This window comes from Chiloscyllium plagiosum, unplaced genomic scaffold, assembly GCF_037043375.1.
Source record: "Chiloscyllium plagiosum isolate Xiang-an unplaced genomic scaffold, Cpla_swu_hap1 HiC_scaffold_23, whole genome shotgun sequence".
NCBI classification, from domain to species: domain Eukaryota; kingdom Metazoa; phylum Chordata; class Chondrichthyes; order Orectolobiformes; family Hemiscylliidae; genus Chiloscyllium; species Chiloscyllium plagiosum.
The window spans coordinates 59,819,973-59,838,205 of NW_028270161.1; the positions used below are offsets into that span (position 1 = coordinate 59,819,973).

General features: G+C 41.6%; 1 protein-coding gene across 1 annotated transcript in view; it reads left to right on the top strand.

Moving 5' to 3' along the window:
• cfap54 (cilia and flagella associated 54) overlaps positions 1 to 18,233 on the top strand; it is a 527,984-nt gene that overhangs the window by 245,465 nt on the left and 264,286 nt on the right. The window contains exons 34-37 of the mRNA XM_087999737.1: positions 9,192 to 9,410; positions 14,180 to 14,337; positions 14,979 to 15,148; positions 17,508 to 17,735. Coding sequence (XP_087855863.1) covers positions 9,192 to 9,410; positions 14,180 to 14,337; positions 14,979 to 15,148; positions 17,508 to 17,735 — 775 coding nt within the window. The remainder of the gene's footprint in view (positions 1 to 9,191; positions 9,411 to 14,179; positions 14,338 to 14,978; positions 15,149 to 17,507; positions 17,736 to 18,233) is intronic.

Genomic DNA, 18,233 nt, shown 5'->3' on the forward strand with positions numbered 1-18,233 from the left:
AAACTTTAATCCTGATTTAATTAAGTTTTCTCCTGTTCCCTAGATGCTGCCTGACCTGCTGCGCTTTTCCAGCAACACATTTCCATCTCTGATCTCCAGCATCTGCAGACCTCACTTTCTCCCCTTCGTATTGGTGTTGCTTGTCATATTGGAAATTCGTAGATTTTCTAGAATTATCAAACTTTTTACACCATTATTAAACGTATAAGACACCAAACAAATTTACAAAAAAGATAAAAGCCATTGTTGAGGTTTTCTTTGACCACAAACCGGAGTGAGAGATAGAGATGGTAAAATGGCCTTCAGTTGTCTTTATTTGGAGAACTTGCTGTTCCAGGTTTCTGAGCTGAAGCTATTGCATTGAGTGGAAGTGGCTTTCTTATACTATATCATAACATTCATTAATATGATTAACATTTACACGATACAGGTATCAGTGCATTAATGTACTTAGAACTTAAAATAAGAATAAAATGTTTAATATTTACAAGATCCAGTTAGCATCTATCTCCTTTCCATGGTTTTAGATGGTTTGTTTGTTCTGTCTGTGAAGTACTTGAAACTGACCTATTGAGACAGGTACCTGAAAATGACCTGTAAAGTATTTGAAACTGATCTGTGCAGTTAACCATGTTTGTTCAGAGAAATGGTTGACACCAAGTGTAAATACTCTGCGGTTACTCCCCTATTGTGTGCTCAAATGCTTTTAGACCCAATGTAACCAATCTGCAGTTACCCCCTTACTTTGCGCTCAAGGGCTTTTACTATGTTAAACTGTAATGCCTATTTGATCTTCTTAGTTCCCCTTTTATAACTATTGTTGCCCTGCACGACACCGTTGTAAACTTTAATCCTGATTTAATTAAGTTTCCCTGATACAATTAACTGCCCCCTTTGATTCTTTCCTACCCTTTGGGTTTCTGCTGACCAACACCATGTTATATTGTCGGCATTAATTTGATGTCAATAAAGGGTAGAATCATTCCAGCTCCACAGGAAGAATGCTTGCAGGAAGGAAGAAGAGATATTTCAGTCAATTTTGCTTCAAACCTAGCCCACCATGGGCCTTTTTTCTCATTTGTTCATCGGATGCAGTGAGACTATCTGGGCTAGCATTTATTGCCCATCTCTAACTGGCTTTGAGAAGGTGATGGTCTACCTTCTAGAACCATTGCAGTCCATGTGCTGTAAGTACACCAACTCTGGTTGAAGGAATTTTTGTAGATTAGATTCACTGCAGTGTGGAAACAGGTCCTTCAGCCCAACAAGTCCACACCAATCCTCCAAAGAGCAATCACCCAGACCCATGCCCCTACATGCACCTAACGCTATGGACAATTTTGCTTGGCCAATTCACCTAACCTGCACATCTTTGGACTGTGGGAGGAAACCGGAGCACTCAGAGGAAACCCACGCAGATGCGGGGAGAATGTGCAAACTCCACACAGATAGTTGCCCGAGGTGGGAATTGAACCCGGGTCCCTGGCGCTGTGAGGCAGCAGTGCTAATCACTGAGCCACCGTGCTGCCCCATGTTTCCAGAATGTTGACCCAGTGATCATGGAATAGTTATATATTTCCAAGCTAGGACGGTCCGATGTTTGGAGTGGAATTTACAGATGATGGTATTCTCATGAATCCGCTGTCCCTGTCCTGGGTTTTGAGGTCATGGGTTTTAGATGGTGCTGTTGATCCCTTGGTGAATTGCTAGAATGCATCTTGTCAATTGTAAACACTACTGCTGCTCTGCTTTGGTAACAAGGGGAGTGAACGTTGAGAGTGGTGAATAAGGTTTAAGTCAAGCAGGATCCTTGGTCCTGTATGGTGTTGAGCTTCTTGAGTGTTACTGGAGCTGAACCCATCCTGGCAAGTATTCCATCACATTCCTGCCTTGTAGACAGTGAATAGGCTTTGAAGAGTCAGGAGGTGAGTTACTTGTCAGAGAATATCCAGTTTCTAGCCTGCTCTTGCAGTCACAGTATTTATATGACTTGTCCAACTCAGTTTCTGATCAATTACCAGGGGGAAGTGACAACGACCAGAGGGGCAGCCGAGACCCGGAAGCAGTTAGTGTAAGCTTACCTGGGTAGGTTTTTTCCCCCTTTAAAAGCGCGAAGGAGAGGAACCCGAGGCACTACACGGGTAGTGCCTCCCACCCGCCCTCCTCCTCTAACCTGATAATAACACCTGTTTTGGTAAGTAGGTAAGTGCTGAATTTTGCTTGTTGTATTCTTTAGACCCAGTTTTTTTTAAAATAAAAGTTAGCTTTAGAGGGATGGCAGTGAAGGCAGTGCAATGTTCCTCCTGCAACATGTATGAGGTGAGGGATGCCATCGACGTCCCTGCCGATTACACTTGCAGGAAGTGCACCCATCTCCAGCTCCTCCAAGACCGTGTTAGGGAACTGGAGCTGGAGTTGGATGAACTTCGGATCATTCGGGAGGCAGAGGGGGTCATAGATCAGAGTTATAGGGAAGTAGTAACTCCAAAGATGGCAGATAGATGGGTGACAGTGAGGGGGACTGGGAGGAAGCAGCCAGTGCAGGGACCCCCTGCGGCCGTTCCCCTCAAGAACAAGTATACCGTTTTGGATACTTGTGGGGGGGATGACTTACCAGGGGTAAGTAACGGGGCTCAGGTCTCTGGCACGGAGCCTGTCCCCGTTACTCAGAAGGGAAGGGTGAAGAAGAGCAGAGCAGTAGTAATTGGGGACTCGATAGTTAGGGGCACAGATAGGCGGTTTTGTGGGAACGAGAGAGACTCACGTTTGGTATGTTGCCTCCCAGGTGCAAGGGTACGTGATGTCTCTGATCGTGTTTTCCGGGTCCTGGAGGGGGAGGGGGAGCAGCCCGAAGTCGTGGTCCATATTGGCACCAACGACATAGGTAGGAGGAGTGCCGAGGATGTTAGGCAGGCTTTCAGGGAGCTAGGTTGGAAGCTCAGAGTTAGAACGAACAGAGTTGTTGTCTCTGGTTTGTTACCCGTGCCACGTGATAGAGATTCGAGGAATAGGGAAAGAGAACACTTAAATGCGTGGCTACAGGGATGGTGCAGGAGGGAGGGATTCCGGTTTTTGGATAACTGGGGTTCTTTCTGGGGACGGTGGGACCTCTATAAACAGGATGGTCTACACCTGAACCTGAGGGGCACCAGTATCCTTGGGGGGAGGTTTGCTAGTGCTCTTGGGGGGGGTTTAAACTAACTCTGCAGGGGCATGGGAACCCAGATTGTAGCTTCAGGGTGCAGGGCCTGGAATGTAGGGAGGTTAGGAACATGGCATCAATTTCCAAGGAGGGTGTCTGTAAACAGGAAAGTGGCTTGAAGTGTGTATACTTCAATGCAAGAAGTATACGAAATAAGGTAGGTGAACTTGCAGCGTGGGTTGGTACCTGGGCCTTCGATGTTGTGGCTATTACGGAGACATGGCTAGAACAGGGACAGGATTGGCTGTTGCAGGTTCCAGGATTTAAATGTTTTAGTAGGGTCAGAGGTGGGGGTAAAAGAGGGGGAGGTGTGGCATTGCTTGTCAAAGATAGTATTACAGTGGTGGAAAGGACGATGGATGAGGACTTGCCATCTGAGGTAGTTTGGGCTGAGGTTAGGAATAGGAAAGGTGAGGTCACCCTGTTAGGAGTCTTTTACCGGCCTCCTAATAGTCCTAGAATCATTGAAGAAAGGATAGGGAAGGTGATTCAGGAGATGAGTGACAGTAATAGGGTGGTTGTTATGGGGGACTTTAACTTTCCTGATATTGATTGGGAAAGCTATAGCTCAAGTTCGTTAGATGGGTCAGTGTTTGTTCAATGTGTGCAGGAGAGTTTCCTGACACAATATGTAGACAGGCCAACAAGAGGTGAGGCCATACTGGATTTGGTTCTGGGTAACGAACCAGGCCAGGTGTTAGAATTAGAGGTAGGTGAGCACTTTGGGGATAGTGACCATAATTCGGTGATTTTTACTCTCGTGATGGAGAGGGATAAGTGTGTACTACAGGGCAAGAGTTATAGCTGGGGTCAGGGAAATTATGATGCGGTGAGGCATGACTTAGGATGTGTGGCTTGGAAAAGTAGACTCCAAGGCAAGTGTGTAAATGATATGTGGAGTTTGTTCAAGGAGCAACTATTGAGTGTCCTTGATAATTATGTACCTGTCAGGCAGGGAGGAAAGGGTCGTGCGAGGGAGCCGTGGTTTAATAAGGAATTGGAATCCCTTGTTAAATGGAAGAGGGCGGCCTATCTCAAGATGAGACGTGAAGGTTCAATTGGGGCGATTGAGAGTTATAGGGTAGCCAGGAAGGACCTGAAGAGAGAGCTAAGAGCAGCAAGGAGGGGACATGAAAGGTCCTTAGTCGGTAGGATTAGGGAAAACCCTAAGGCTTTCTATAGGTATGTTAGGAATAAAAGAATGACTAGGGTAGGAATAGGTCCAGTCAAGGATAGTAGTGGGAAGTTGTGTGTGGAGGCGGAAGAGATTGGGGAGACACTGAATGAATACTTTTCTTCAGTATTTACTCAGGAACAGGGCATTGTCGTCGATGTGAATACTGAGTCACAAATAAGTAGAATGGATGGCTTTGAGGTATGTAGAGAAGAGGTGTTGGAAATCCTGGAAAAGGTGAAAATAGATAAGTCCCCTTGGCCTGATGGCATTTATCCTAGGATCCTCTGGGAAGCGGGAGGAGATTGCAGAGCCATTGGCCTTGATTTTTATGTCCTCTTTGTCTACTGGAGTAGTGCCAGAAGACTGGAGGATAGCAAATGTGGTTCCCTTGTTCAAAAAGGGGAGTAGGGATAACCCTAGTAACTATAGGCCGGTGAGTCTCACTTCTGTTGTGGGCAAAGTCTTAGAGAGAATTGTAAGGGATAGGATTTATGCACATCTGGATAGGAATAATGTGATCAAGGATAGTCAGCATGGTTTTGTGAAGGGCAGGTCGTGCCTAACAAACCTTATTGAATTCTTTGAAAAGGTGACGAAGGAGGTTGATGAGGGGAAAGCGGTAGATGTGGTATATATGGATTTTAGTAAGGCGTTTGATAAGGTTCCCCATGGTAGGCTACTGCAGAAAATACGGAGATATGGCATTGAGGGTGAGTTGGAGGTTTGGATTAGGAATTGGCTGGATGGTAGAAGACAGAGGGTAGTAGTTGATGGCAGAGTTTCTTCATGGAGTGCCGTCACTAGCGGTGTTCCGCAAGGATCTGTTTTGGGACCATTGCTGTTTGTCATTTTTATAAATGACCTGGAAGAGGGGTTAGAAGGTTGGGTGAGCAAGTTTGCGGATGATACGAAAGTCGGAGGAGTTGTTGACAGTGAGGAAGGATGTGGCAGGTTACAGCAGGATATAGAGAAGCTGCAGAGCTGGGCAGAAAGGTGGCAAATGGAATTCAATGTAGCTAAGTGTGAGGTGATTCACTTTGGGAAGAATAACAAAAAGATGGGGTACTGGGCTAATGGTCGGATACTTGGTAGTGTGGATGAGCAGAGGGATCTTGGTGTCCATGTACACAGATCTCTGAAAGTTGCCACCCAGGTAAATAGTGCGGTGAGGAAGGCATATGGCGTACTGGCTTTTATTGGTAGAGGAATTGAGTTCCGGAGTCCTGAGGTCATGATGCAGTTGTATAAGACTCTGGTGCGGCCGCATCTGGAATATTGTGTGCAGTTTTGGTCGCCATACTATAGGAAGGATGTGGAGGCACTGGAACGGGTGCAGAGGAGGTTTACCAGGATGTTGCCTGGTATGGAAGGAAGATCGTATGAGGAAAGACTGAGACACTTGGGGCTGTTTTCATTAGAGAAAAGAAGGTTTGGGGTGACTTGATTGAGGTGTACAAGATGATTAGGGGTTTAGATAGGGTTGACAGTGTGAACCTTTTCCCGCGTATGGAGTCGGGTATTACAAGGGGGCATAGCTTTAAATTAAGGGGGGGTAGATATAGGACTGAAGTTAGGGGTAGATTCTTCACTCAGCGAGTCGTAAGTTCATGGAATGCCCTGCCAGTAGCAGTGGTGGACTCTCCCTCTTTATGGGCATTTAAGCGGGCATTGGATAGGTATATGGAGGATAGTGGGTTAGTATAGGTTAGGTGGGCTTGGATCGGCGCAACATCGAGGGCCAAAGGGCCTGTACTGCGCTGTATTCTTCTATGTTCTATGTTCTATAATTATAATTCTCGAGAAATTTACTGGGGCTTCAGCAATAACAGTTATTGCACATGTGAAGGTGGTATGATTCTTTGCTTCTTTAAAATGGAACTTAGAGTCATAGAGTCGTACAGCACAGAGACAGACCCTTTGGCCCAAACTGGTCCATGCTGACCAAAATGTCCATCCACGCCAATCCCATTTCCCTACACTTGGCCCATATCCTTCTAATCCTTTCCTATCCATGTATTTGTCCAGATGCCTTTTAAATGTTGTTAATGTACCCGCCTCAACCAATTCAGCTTGCAGCTTATTCCATATGTACCACCCTCTGTGTAAAAAAGTTGTCCCTCAAATTCCTTTTTATTCTTTATCCTCTACCCTTAAATTGATGTCCTCTAGTCCTCGGTTCCCTGACCCTGGGATAAAGACTGAGTGCATTCACCCTATTTATGCCTCTCATGATCTTATACACTGCTATAAGATCCCCTCTCCATCTCCTACACTCTAAAGATAAAATTCCAAGCTTGTCCAATCTCTCCCAATAGCTCAGGCTGTTGAGTTCTGTCAACATCCTTGTAAATTTCTTCTGCGCTCTTTCAAGATTAATAACATCCTTCCTATACCAAGGTGACCAAAAGTGAACATTGGAAGTTGGGCAATATCCCAATTGCAGATGGGGTTCCAACTCTGGGGAAGATGAAAATAAGCTTGTTCACAACCATAATTGCAGATCGATACAGAAAAGCATTAGCAATTGCTTCAGCTTGATGGATAAATATTCATTGAATGTTCAACAGACTATCATGGTGCAGTAAACCAACAGAAAATCTTTGTGTTAATCAATTGCCTGGAGAAACAAAAATGCTGGAGACCTGCTTCCAGTTATCATAACTCTATTCAGAAATTGAAGACAAATACAGAGGAAGACTGTGTTGAAGCGAACGAACCAAAGCAGAATCAACCAGTCACATTGGCTCCTGAAAATCAAGGTCCGAGATGCAGTAGGGATGCCACAAAAATTGCTAAGGGCAATCTTGAGTGTGTGTATCGGCCACAAGCTTGTAAAAATTCACTAAGCTTTAAGGGCAAAGATAGCAGCAATTCTGATTGCTGTATGTACTCATGTTAAAGTCGATCTGTGTAAAGATTGACCCTACTTTTGGCCAAAGCATCTTGTATTTTCCATATATCTTGGGTAAAAGTTGACCTTTTTATATCACATTTTAAACTTCTTACAAAGGAAACTGCATGATCCCATTAACCCACTTAAACAAAATCACATTTATTCAGTCATACCGGTAACTCTACTCATCGTTTTTTATTTACAACATTGCGCCTCTATTGATTCATTCATAACTCTACGTAGTCCACTTCATTTGCTATAGCACGTTTTAATTAATTCATTCATTCAGACCGGTACTAAGTCTATCGGTACTTATTGCATATTGTTCACAACACATCCAAAGTTAATATCATAAAAAAAGTTAATCATTTTAATTGTGCCATTATATCTGAATAAAACTGAGATATATTAGCTACATGTATCTTTAATTCTTTGACAAATTTGTTAATGTTTTTGAGGTTTATTATATATGAGAGCAAATGGGAGGGAAATGGAAGAATTTGGTGAGAAAGTTCAAGTTGCTTACACATTCGGAATTTAATAAATGTTTCATTTTAAGTGTGCTTTTTACCAGGCCGTGATGATATTGAACAGTATGATTTTGCAGGATTTCAATGAATCTTTGACATGTTAACTTTTTGTACTGGTATGTATAAATAAAATTCATTCTTGTTTCTCTTATCTGGTAATTCCCTTTACCATAATACATTGTGTTTTTCTTCTTTAGTTGAGCGATCAAATTGACTTCTGCTATATCATGGTATTTCGAACAGCAGAATGAATTTCAGCCCCTCAAAAGTAGTGCTTGTGCAATAGTCGATCCTATAAATTGAACCTTTAAAAATAGTCTAAAAAAATTTGACTTTTACACGAGTATATACGGTGACTGAATTCTGACAATCAGAGGCTTGGCTGCAAAAATAGTTGCAAGTGAGGTGTGGAAAATGTGCTTGAATTGTGATGATTCTCCACCAAGAAAGAAGACGCCCCTTCCCCACCTTGTCCTACAAGTAAGGTGGTTTGACCGAAACACACAAGCTCCCTCCAGTAGTTTAGAAAAATCAATTGCTGATGACTTCCATATCTGTTGGTCAGTCAATGTTTAAGTCCTTCATTTAATGCAGTACACTATTGAAAGTTGATTCCAAGGAAAAGGAGAAGATCTTCCTGGAAAATCTGAAGAAGAAGCAAGAACTTGTGTGGTGTGGGTATTAGTTTTGCCACTATTGATCTAAACCTGGATGTTGGTCCAGGTATTGCTTATATGGAAATGAAATGCTTCACCATCTGATGAACTGTGAATGGTGCATCAGATTTGAACAAGGATATTACTCTGAAGAACTAAGATAGATTCATTTTTTGTTAGGCAAGTGTATTAAGAGATATGGGTCAAAGGCAGCCATTTTGAGTTTGGCCACAATTTGTCTGTGATGCCATTGAATGGTGGAACAGGCTAAAGGGGCTGAATGGCCTACTCCTATTCCTGTGTCTGAGGGTCTTATTTTACAGTTCGTTCCTTCATTTTTCATGTTTTCCAGCCAACATTTAATTTGGTATGTCCATCATATGGATGTATTTGTGAAGGAGAGATCCTTCCTGTAATTCTGCTTTACTTAAACTTACTCCTGCTCTGTTATGAAATGAAAGTAGGAGGAGATAATGAAGAAACATACCTTACCAAAGACTAGTTTTTGTAAGAATCTCTTATTTACTTTACGTGAGTTACTTTATCTCTGAGTTATTGTACGTGAATATGACACAATTGCTGCGTATTTTAATTGTTTGAAAATCATTGACAATGCACTTAATCAAACATATCCAAAATGTTTAAAAATGCTTGTAGGCTGAGTGTAATTTATTTTATTATAGCTGTAATTTTCTTTCAGTGGTACCTATATATTTATGATTATTTTGTTTAGGAAACAAAGAGAAAGATTGGTAAACAAAGCTAAGGAAGTTTTCCAAACTTTGCTTGGACCAATTATACGTACCTATCTGCAACTGAAAAAGTTCAATAAAGCTTGTATGTCAGAAATGCCGTGGCGTAGCCAGCTGAATGTACTACTGGGTATTCTCTGCTTTAATTCATTCATGAAGTGTTATGACGAAGAGTGTTGGACTTCAAGAAGCATGAGCAGGTACCTTGGAATCAACAAATAAGTACTTCCACAATTTTCCACTCTGCATTTTTAATGTAAAGAATGATCTTGAAGTCAGTGGTAGCATTCCACATGGGTCAGCGGTTATGGGTTAGGATCCACTCTAGACAGTCCAAGTCAGCAGCGCTGAACATGATCTCTGAGAACTAATGTTGACTGAGATGCTCACATTTAGTGGGAATGTATCAGTGATCCTCTTCATAGCTAGTGGGTTCTTCTGTTGGGAAATGTGAATAAGCTAACCAAATGTTCTTATGTGGATCAAACTTTGTCCTGGGAATAATTCAGAACAGCATGACCTTGATCAGCTACAGAAATGGGCCAAGAAATGGCAAATGGAGTTTAATATAGATAAGTGTGACATCTTGAATTTTGGAAAGTCGAATCAAGGTAGGAGTTTCATGGTGAATGATAGGGCCTTGAGGATTGGCCTTAACAGAAGGACCTGGAAGTTCAGGTGCACAGTTCTCTGAAAGTGGAGTCACAGGTAGACAGGGTTTTTGGCCCACTAATCTTCATCATTCAGGGCATTCAGTATCAACGTTGGGAAGCTATGTTGCAGTTGTACACGACCTTGATAAGGCTGCACTTGGAGCATTGTGTTCAGTTTTGGTCATCTTGCTATAGGAAGTATGTTATTAAACTGGAAAGAGTGCAGAAGAAATTTACAAGAATGTTGCCAGGATTCAACTGTCTGAGGTTGGACAGGCTAGGACTTTTTCCTTGAGAGGGCAGGCAACTGAGTTGGGAGGGGGTGGTGGTGATCTTGTAGAAGTGTGTAAAGATCATGAGAGGCATAAATAGGGTGAATGTACTCAGTCTTTTTCCCAGGGTTGGGGAATCGAGGACTAGAGGGCATCAGTTTAAGGTTAGAAGGCAAATAAAAAAGAGAACCTGAGGGGAAACCTTTTTGCACAGAGGGTGGTATACATCTCGAGTGAGCTGCCAGCAAAAGTGGTTGAGGCGGGTACATTAACAACATTTAAAAGACATTTGGACAAATACATAGATAGGAAAGGATTAGAAGGATATGGCCCAGGTGCAGGGAAATGAGATTAGCGTTGATGGACATTTTGGTTGGCATGGACCAATTTGGGCCAAAGAGCCTGTCTCCCTGCTGTACGAGTCTATGACTTGAAGACTCTCACAGATTTGTTGGATATAAAACTGAAATGGGTCATATCATTTGCACTCAATTTAGAAAAGCAGAAAAATGTCTCATGTAAAAACAAGAATAAGGAAAAGTTAGATTTATTGAGTCAAGACAGGCAAAATTTTCAGATTTTTCAACTCGCACCTTGTAGATAGAAATTACAGGCAGTGTCTTCATAATCTGCCAAAGAATACGTCATTAGCTTCATAATCTGCAAAAGATTATGTTTCTTTTAATGTCATTAGCTAACAAGCAGCAATGAAAGTATGCTAGTCAATTTCTTTTGAGTTACATGATCGGACATAAATAATTGTTGTATCTAGGTAATTTGGAAGATGGTTAGACTGAGTTTAGAATTTCAAACATTACAGGGCTACAGTTTGTTATTGCAAGGCAAAATTGAAAATGGTAGTGGTTTCTATAGCATAATGGGAGATTTCAGGGGGAGTCGGGCAACATGCAACTTAACATAAAGTTGACCGAGGCAATAAGGGAAGTAGCTCTGCTTTTCCAGCTCCACAAGCTGTGCTGTAAATGTATCCGATGTTTCCGTAGAGTAACTAAATATAAGTAAAATGAAGACATTTGAGAATTTTAGTGACTGATGCACAGATTAAGATTGTGTTTTTCATCCAATTCTTCCCTCTAAGTGACTGCTTTAAAACTAGGGACGATCTGATTGAGGTTTCAATACTTTACAGATTTTACTCGCTTTTAAATTCAACCCATATTGGATTAAAAGGGTCCCCAGCTACTATCTCTTACTACTAACATTCCTTCTTGGTTGCCAGTTTGGCTATATGTTCTGGTAGCCCTTACACATGCCTGGCAGCATCTATGGAGAGCAAAACAGTGTTAATGAGTTGTATTTTCATCATGTAAGTTTACCTCTGCTAACTAGCAAGGTTTTCATCTGTTGGAGGCAGGGATGGCCTCCATCCAACATACATTTGTGGTGAAGGGTTTATGCCCGAAACGTTGATTCTCCTGCTCCTCGGATGCTGCCTGACCTGCTGTGCTTTCCCAGCACCGCACCCTCGACTCTGATATCCAGCATCTGCAGTCCTCGCTTTCTCCACCGTATCAGCCCCTCAATCCCACCTCAGACCCTTACCTCCCTCAACCTAATCACCCAGTATCCTGTATAAACTGAACTCATGATCCCTGTAATGACTTTTGTAAGTCTTTAAAAAGCCCAGAATTCGATCAAAATTGATAAAGTTACATTTTCCAGACAGCTTTGGTGACCATGAAAGAGGATATGCAGCTCATTGGACTCATCCACCGCCAAACCACAACAACGCGACGGTCGGAGGAGGAGCGTCTTATCTTCCGACTGGGAACCCTCCAACCACAGGGGATGAACTTGGACTTCACCAGTTTCTTCATCCCCCCTCCCCCCACCTTGTCTCAGCCGAATCCCTCCAGCCCGGCACCGCCTTCCTGACCTGCAGTCTTCTTCTTGACCTCTCCGCCTCCATCCTACTCCGACCAATCACCCTCACCTTGACCTCTTTCCACCTATCACATTTCCAACGACCCTCCTACAAGTCCCTCCTCCCTACCTTTTATCTTCTCCTGCTGAACACTCTCTGCTCATTCCTGAAGAAGGGCCTGTGTCCGAAACGTCGAATCTCTTGTTCCCTGGATGCTGCCTGACCTGCTGTGCTGTTCCAGCAATAAAGTTTCAACTTTGACCATGAAAGAGCCTCATTCTTCCACTGGTGGTGTGTGACCAGCTGGGTATACTAGATAATGTGCTTCCCTGAGCACCTGTGTCCAGCATCAGAAAGAGAAAGGCCCATAGGCAGACAACATCTTTGCCTTGTGCCCAAATCCACGAGCTACCCCCACTCACTGAGCAGGAAGCAGGTAGCAGGAAGTGTTAGTGGGACCTGTTACCAGGTATAGCGCGGTGAAGAAGGCATATGGCGAACTGGCTTTTATTGGTAGAGGAATTGAGTTCCGGAGTCCTGAGGTCATGTTGCAGTTGTATAAGACTCTGGTGCGGCCGCATCTGGAGTATTGTGTGCAGTTTTGGTCGCCATACTATAGGAAGGATGTGGAGGCACTGGAACTGGTGCAGAGGAGGTTTACCAGGATGTTGCCTGGTATGGAAGGAAGATCGTATGAGGAAAGGCTGAGGCACTTGGGGCTGTTTTCATTGGAGAAAAGAAGATTTAGGGGTGACTTGATAGAGGTGTACAAGATGGTTAGGGGCTTAGATAGGGTTGACCATGAGAACCTTTTTCCACGTATGGAGTCAGCTATTACGAGGGGGCATAGCTTTAAATTAAGGGGTGGTAGGTATAGGACAGATGTTAGGGGTAGGTTCTTTACTCAGCGAGTCGTGAGTTCATGGAATGCCCTGCCAGTAGCAGTGGTGGACTCTCCCTATTTATGGGCATTTAAACGGGCATTGGATAGGCATATGGAGGATAGTGGGCTAGTGTAGGTTAGGTGGGCTTGGATCGGCGCACCATCGAGGGCCAAAGGGCCTGTACTGCGGTGTATTTTTTCTATGTTCTGTGTTCTATGTATGAAATGTAATGAGAAACTATTGGTGAGATCCTGTTGTTATGTTTGGCAGCATGACTATCTCCTTGATCTTGCTGTGTTCATCAGCTGTTTATAGTATTCCCTCAATTCTCTTTGCCTCTACGCAAATATTGACACTAGAATATCTTAACTGATATCTTAAAATAGAAATGAGACACTTTACTTGTATAATTTCAACTTTAATTTAAGATAATAATCGCCACTTGGAAAATCTGTGTCAGACCATGGCTTTGTTTAATTACTTGGTGAAACCCGTTCATTTTTTTCATTGGGTTTGTTTTCTTGCTAAAAGGTATATCCAATGGTAATAGATTTGAGTGACATTTTATAAGTTCACCAGAGTGGTTGGTAATTCTAAACAGACAATTCCCAGTTTTAGCTCATGCTCAGTCACAAACATGAGGTAGGAAGTTGAACAGCTAAGGCAGGTTGACATTTTGTACCTGTTGCTTCTAGCTCCAATATGAAATCTTTTAATAATGTGACTATCTTGGCCTCTGGATCTGCTGATATTGGCTGACAATGGCAACATCAGATGGCCTCATTAATGTTAGTTAAAATGTAGTTGTGTCTCTGCAATGATATCATCAACCCTTCTGAATGCAGCACTGTTATGCTCGATCAATTAAACAAAGCCTTTTTATACTTTAGAAGAGCAATGGTAATTTAATTTATAAAGTGTATTGGTTGATATATCTGAGGCGATGGTCACTGAAATGAAGTGAAGGCCTCAGACAATGCCTGAGAAACATTTGTTAAAATGATATGCGATGCGTTGTGGAATATAGTTTGAGTGACTCCATCTGTCAATCTTTTATCCTGCCTATGCCGGTCTACATTTGCAGAAACCCTTTTGCACAGTGTTCTTTTCTCTTTAAGAAAAAGGATTTATTTTAATAAGGCTAATAATTTCACATTTATGAAAAAAAAATTCCACCTAAGTTTAAAATGCAAATTTTCACTCCTTTTTTAGATACTTCACTTTAAAGAAATTAATTTTACCTTTGACAGATTGTTTCTTTCCTTTTGTTTACAGATATTCCTTTTTGGACCCTGATATATTTACTGTACATAATTGTGGTGGCCTGCTCATAGAGACAGAGAGTGATGATACAGGAACAACGCAGCAAATTCCTGAAATCTCATTGCCCTCCCTCAAAAGAAATGAAAAACCATCAGAATCAGCACATGGCTGTAGGTTGCATTGCGTTTAAATAATAACCAGTTTGCTCAACATTCAATGAAATAAATATGTGCTTTCCTCTGCAAACCTGAAGTAAATGTTCCAGAATAATAAAGGTCAGCCATCACATATAAAGCACACCACCTCCAAATTTCCAAGCAAGTCATATACCATCCTGACTTGGAACAATATCACGTCCCTTCACTACAGCTGGATCCAAATTCTGGAACTCCCTTCTTATCAGCATTATGTGTGTTCCTATGTCACGCAAACTGCAGTGGTTCAAAAAATTGGATCACTACAACCTACTCAAGGGTAATTAGGAATGGAAAATAAACTCAGTTTATGCTCATGTCACATGACACCAGATTATATTCCAACAGGCTTATTTGAAATCACAAGCATTTGGAGCGCTGCTTCTTTGTCAGGTGAAGAACTACATGGAGTTTGAAAAAAGCACTCAATGCATTATATATTTGGAGTGGTGTCATTTAAAGTTGTACTGTGAAAAATCATGTTTCAGAAGTAGTTTAGAAACCTCAAATCTAGTTGCCTAATTGTAACAATACACATTAAAACATATAGAATTCTAAATCTGCTAATGATATTTCTGTCAATCATATTAATTTGTTGTATAATCTTTTAATGGAAGGGGATGATGGCATTTCTGACAGTACCGAAAGTGCCGTGCACACACCAGTGATGCAAGCAACAACTGATGAATCTGTTCACGCTGCAGAAGAACCAAACACGCCAAGTACTTGCAGCACTGTTATGCTCGATCAATTAAACAAAGCCTTTTTATACTTCAGAAGAGCAGTGGTAATTTAATTTATAAAGTGTATTGGTTGATATATCTGAGGCGATGGTCACTGAAATGAATACTAGTTTCAGAAGTCACTTTTCTCATGAAAATGTATATGATTACTTATGAAAATGATTCTGACTGACTAACAAGACCTCCAATTGCGAATAGGCATGGTTATTACCAATGGAGAATAATTATCTCGTTCATGTCCCATTAAAGAAATAATAGAGTGGTCACATGAGCACTCACGACTCAGCTTTGTAAAGAGTTTTTCTTGGCTTGTGTGTTAACTTTTCTGCTCATAGAATCATTGATAGATATTCGTTCTGCCACCCATCAGAAGAAGTGCACTGGCATCTTTGGTGAACTGCCTAATCTAAAGTTGAATCTTGCTTAAGATCATTTGTAATATTATTGGAAATAACTGGTTGCTGATTTAGATTAAACAAAATTGCTGGATGCTTTTTAAATTTTAGTTACCATCTGTGCACTTGGATGATGCCTGGATCATAAATTGATAATTGATTCTGTGAGGATTATTTCTGTTCTTTGTTGAGTCCTCCGTCATTGCATTTTGCAATCGCTGGCCACTGCTCAGGTTGGAGGATTTTGATGCCAGTGGAAGATACGAGCCACTGCTGACACCTCCAGTTCCTGAGCAAAGCTCAACTTGGAGATAATTACATGTCTCTGTCAAATACTTTGAGCCTTTATTCTTTTATTCATGCTGTCAGTACCTTCTTCATTACAAAGATACTCCTTTGAAATGGGTTATCCTATGGTAAAAAAGTGGAAGTTGAGACTCCAGAGAAAGAGGAGTAAATGAGGGTCATCTTCATGAGCTAACTTGCTTAATGAAATTTGAAGAATTCTATATATGGATATTCCCCCAAGTTTAAACAACATAATGACAATGCTTCCATTAACTTTTCAGAAATATAAAGGAAGGTTTTCTCTATACTTAAATTGGCCTCTTGGTTGTACCTTTCTACCATGCTTTATGCTTTGCAATTGGTGGTGGAGACAAATTAAATACTTATTCAAAAACAAATTTCTGGAGAAACTCAGCAGGTCTGGCAGCATTTTTTTTAGCAAAGGTATTAAGGGATATGAGCCAAAGATCGGTAGATAGAGTTAGGCCACAGAACAGCCATAATTTCATCAAGTGGCAGTACAGGCTCAAGGCCTGAATGGCCTATTCCTATTTCTATGTTCCTATCTATGGAGAGAAAGCAGAGTTAATGTATTTAGTGCAGTAAGAAGGGTCACTGGACTCGATACATTACATTAATTCGGTTCTTCTCCACAGATGCTGCCAGACCTGCTGAATTTCTCCAGCAATTTCAGTTTTTGTTTCAGATCTCTTCAGCATCTGCAGTTCATTATTTTGCTTAAATATTTATTCCTTTAATTAGACTTTGATAAATATCAGGAATGACAGTTGTGAGAAGCACTATCAGCACTTCAATGGTTTTGCAATTAATTGCCCATTTAAAGTAATTTACTGTATAGGAGGCCATTTGACCCATTGCATCTGCACCAGCTACCAAAAGAGCTACCCAGATTGTCCCATTCTTCAATCCTATCTCCATAACCATCTAAATTCATCAGTTTCAAACATATATCCAACTCTCTTTTGAAACCTCTTATAGAATCCTCCACCACTCTCTGAACAAAGTAGTTTTTTCTCACCTGTCCTAGCTCTCTTGCTGATAATCTTGAAGTTATGACCCCTAGCATTGCACAGAACAGAAATCCTAAAGTATTATTCTCTTTATAAAGAAATAAAAGCAAACTAGACAGATGCTGGGAATCTACTCCGTAGTTATTATAAAAAACAGTCTCATTAGGTGAAAATGACACTGCAATATGGAAACGTAGAAACAGAAGATAGGAGCAGGAGGAGGCCATTTGGCCTTTCGAGCCTGCTTTGCCATTCATCATGATCATGGCTAATTATCCAATTCAATCGCCTAATCCTGCTTTCTTCCCAAAACCTTTGGTCCCATTCACCCAAGTGCTATCCATAGCTGCCTCTTGAATACATTCAATGTTTTGGCATCAACTGTTTCCTGTGGTAATGAATTCTACAGGCTCACCACTCTTTGGGTGAAGAAATGTCTCCTCATCTTCATTCTAAATCATTCACCTCGAATCCTCAGACTGTGACCCCTGGTTCCAGACGCATCCACCACTGGTAACATCCTCCCGCATCTACCCTATCTAGTCCTGTTAGAATTTTGTAAGTCTCTATGAGATCCCTCTCACTCGTTCTGAACTCCAGTGAAAACCATCCTAATCCAGTCAATCTCTCCTCATAAATAATATTACTCTGATTACATTTTTAATTGAAAAGTTATTATGTAATTTTAGGTTCTTGCACATCGAGGAGGCCATTGGACAGCTTTGCAAAATACATGTCGACTTCTGTGGAACTGTGCACATCTTGTGATGGTGTACATTGGCAGTATTGACTCATCGAAATCTGACATTTTAACTACAAACAGAGTGAAGAATATCTTCTGTCTGCCATTCAACTTGGCTGCGCAGAATCTCATTGATATGATACTACAACTACAGAACACAGATAATATTATCAAGGTAATAGCATCACAATTAAATTAATGAGACTGAAATGTTTAGTTTAAGGTCAGGAAATTCCTGGGAGGTTTTGCTGCTCTATTTGTAGTAATGATGAAGATAGAAGAATTGTTGGCTCTTCTCTAGACCTGAGGAATTTGGAGAAACATTATGTCAGTGGAGTCCTGAAATTTAATGGGTGATCAGCTGAGAAGTGGCACTGGGAGTTGTTTACCCATGATTCCTGCACACTCTGAACTACTTTGACCTGTATTTAAAATTCACACATTTGCCTTTAAATCTCTCCATGGCATTTTCCCTTCCTAGTTCTGTAAGCCCCTTAAGGTCTACAGTCCTGAGAAATACTTGCACGTCTCTAATTTTGGCCTTTGGGCAGTCCATGTGTTCATTGCTCCACCATTGGCCACCTTGCCTTTGGAATCCTTTAACCCTCGAATTCGTCACTGCCTCTCCATCTCCCTTCTCGTCGAATTGCAATGTGAAAATATTTTCCTTTTA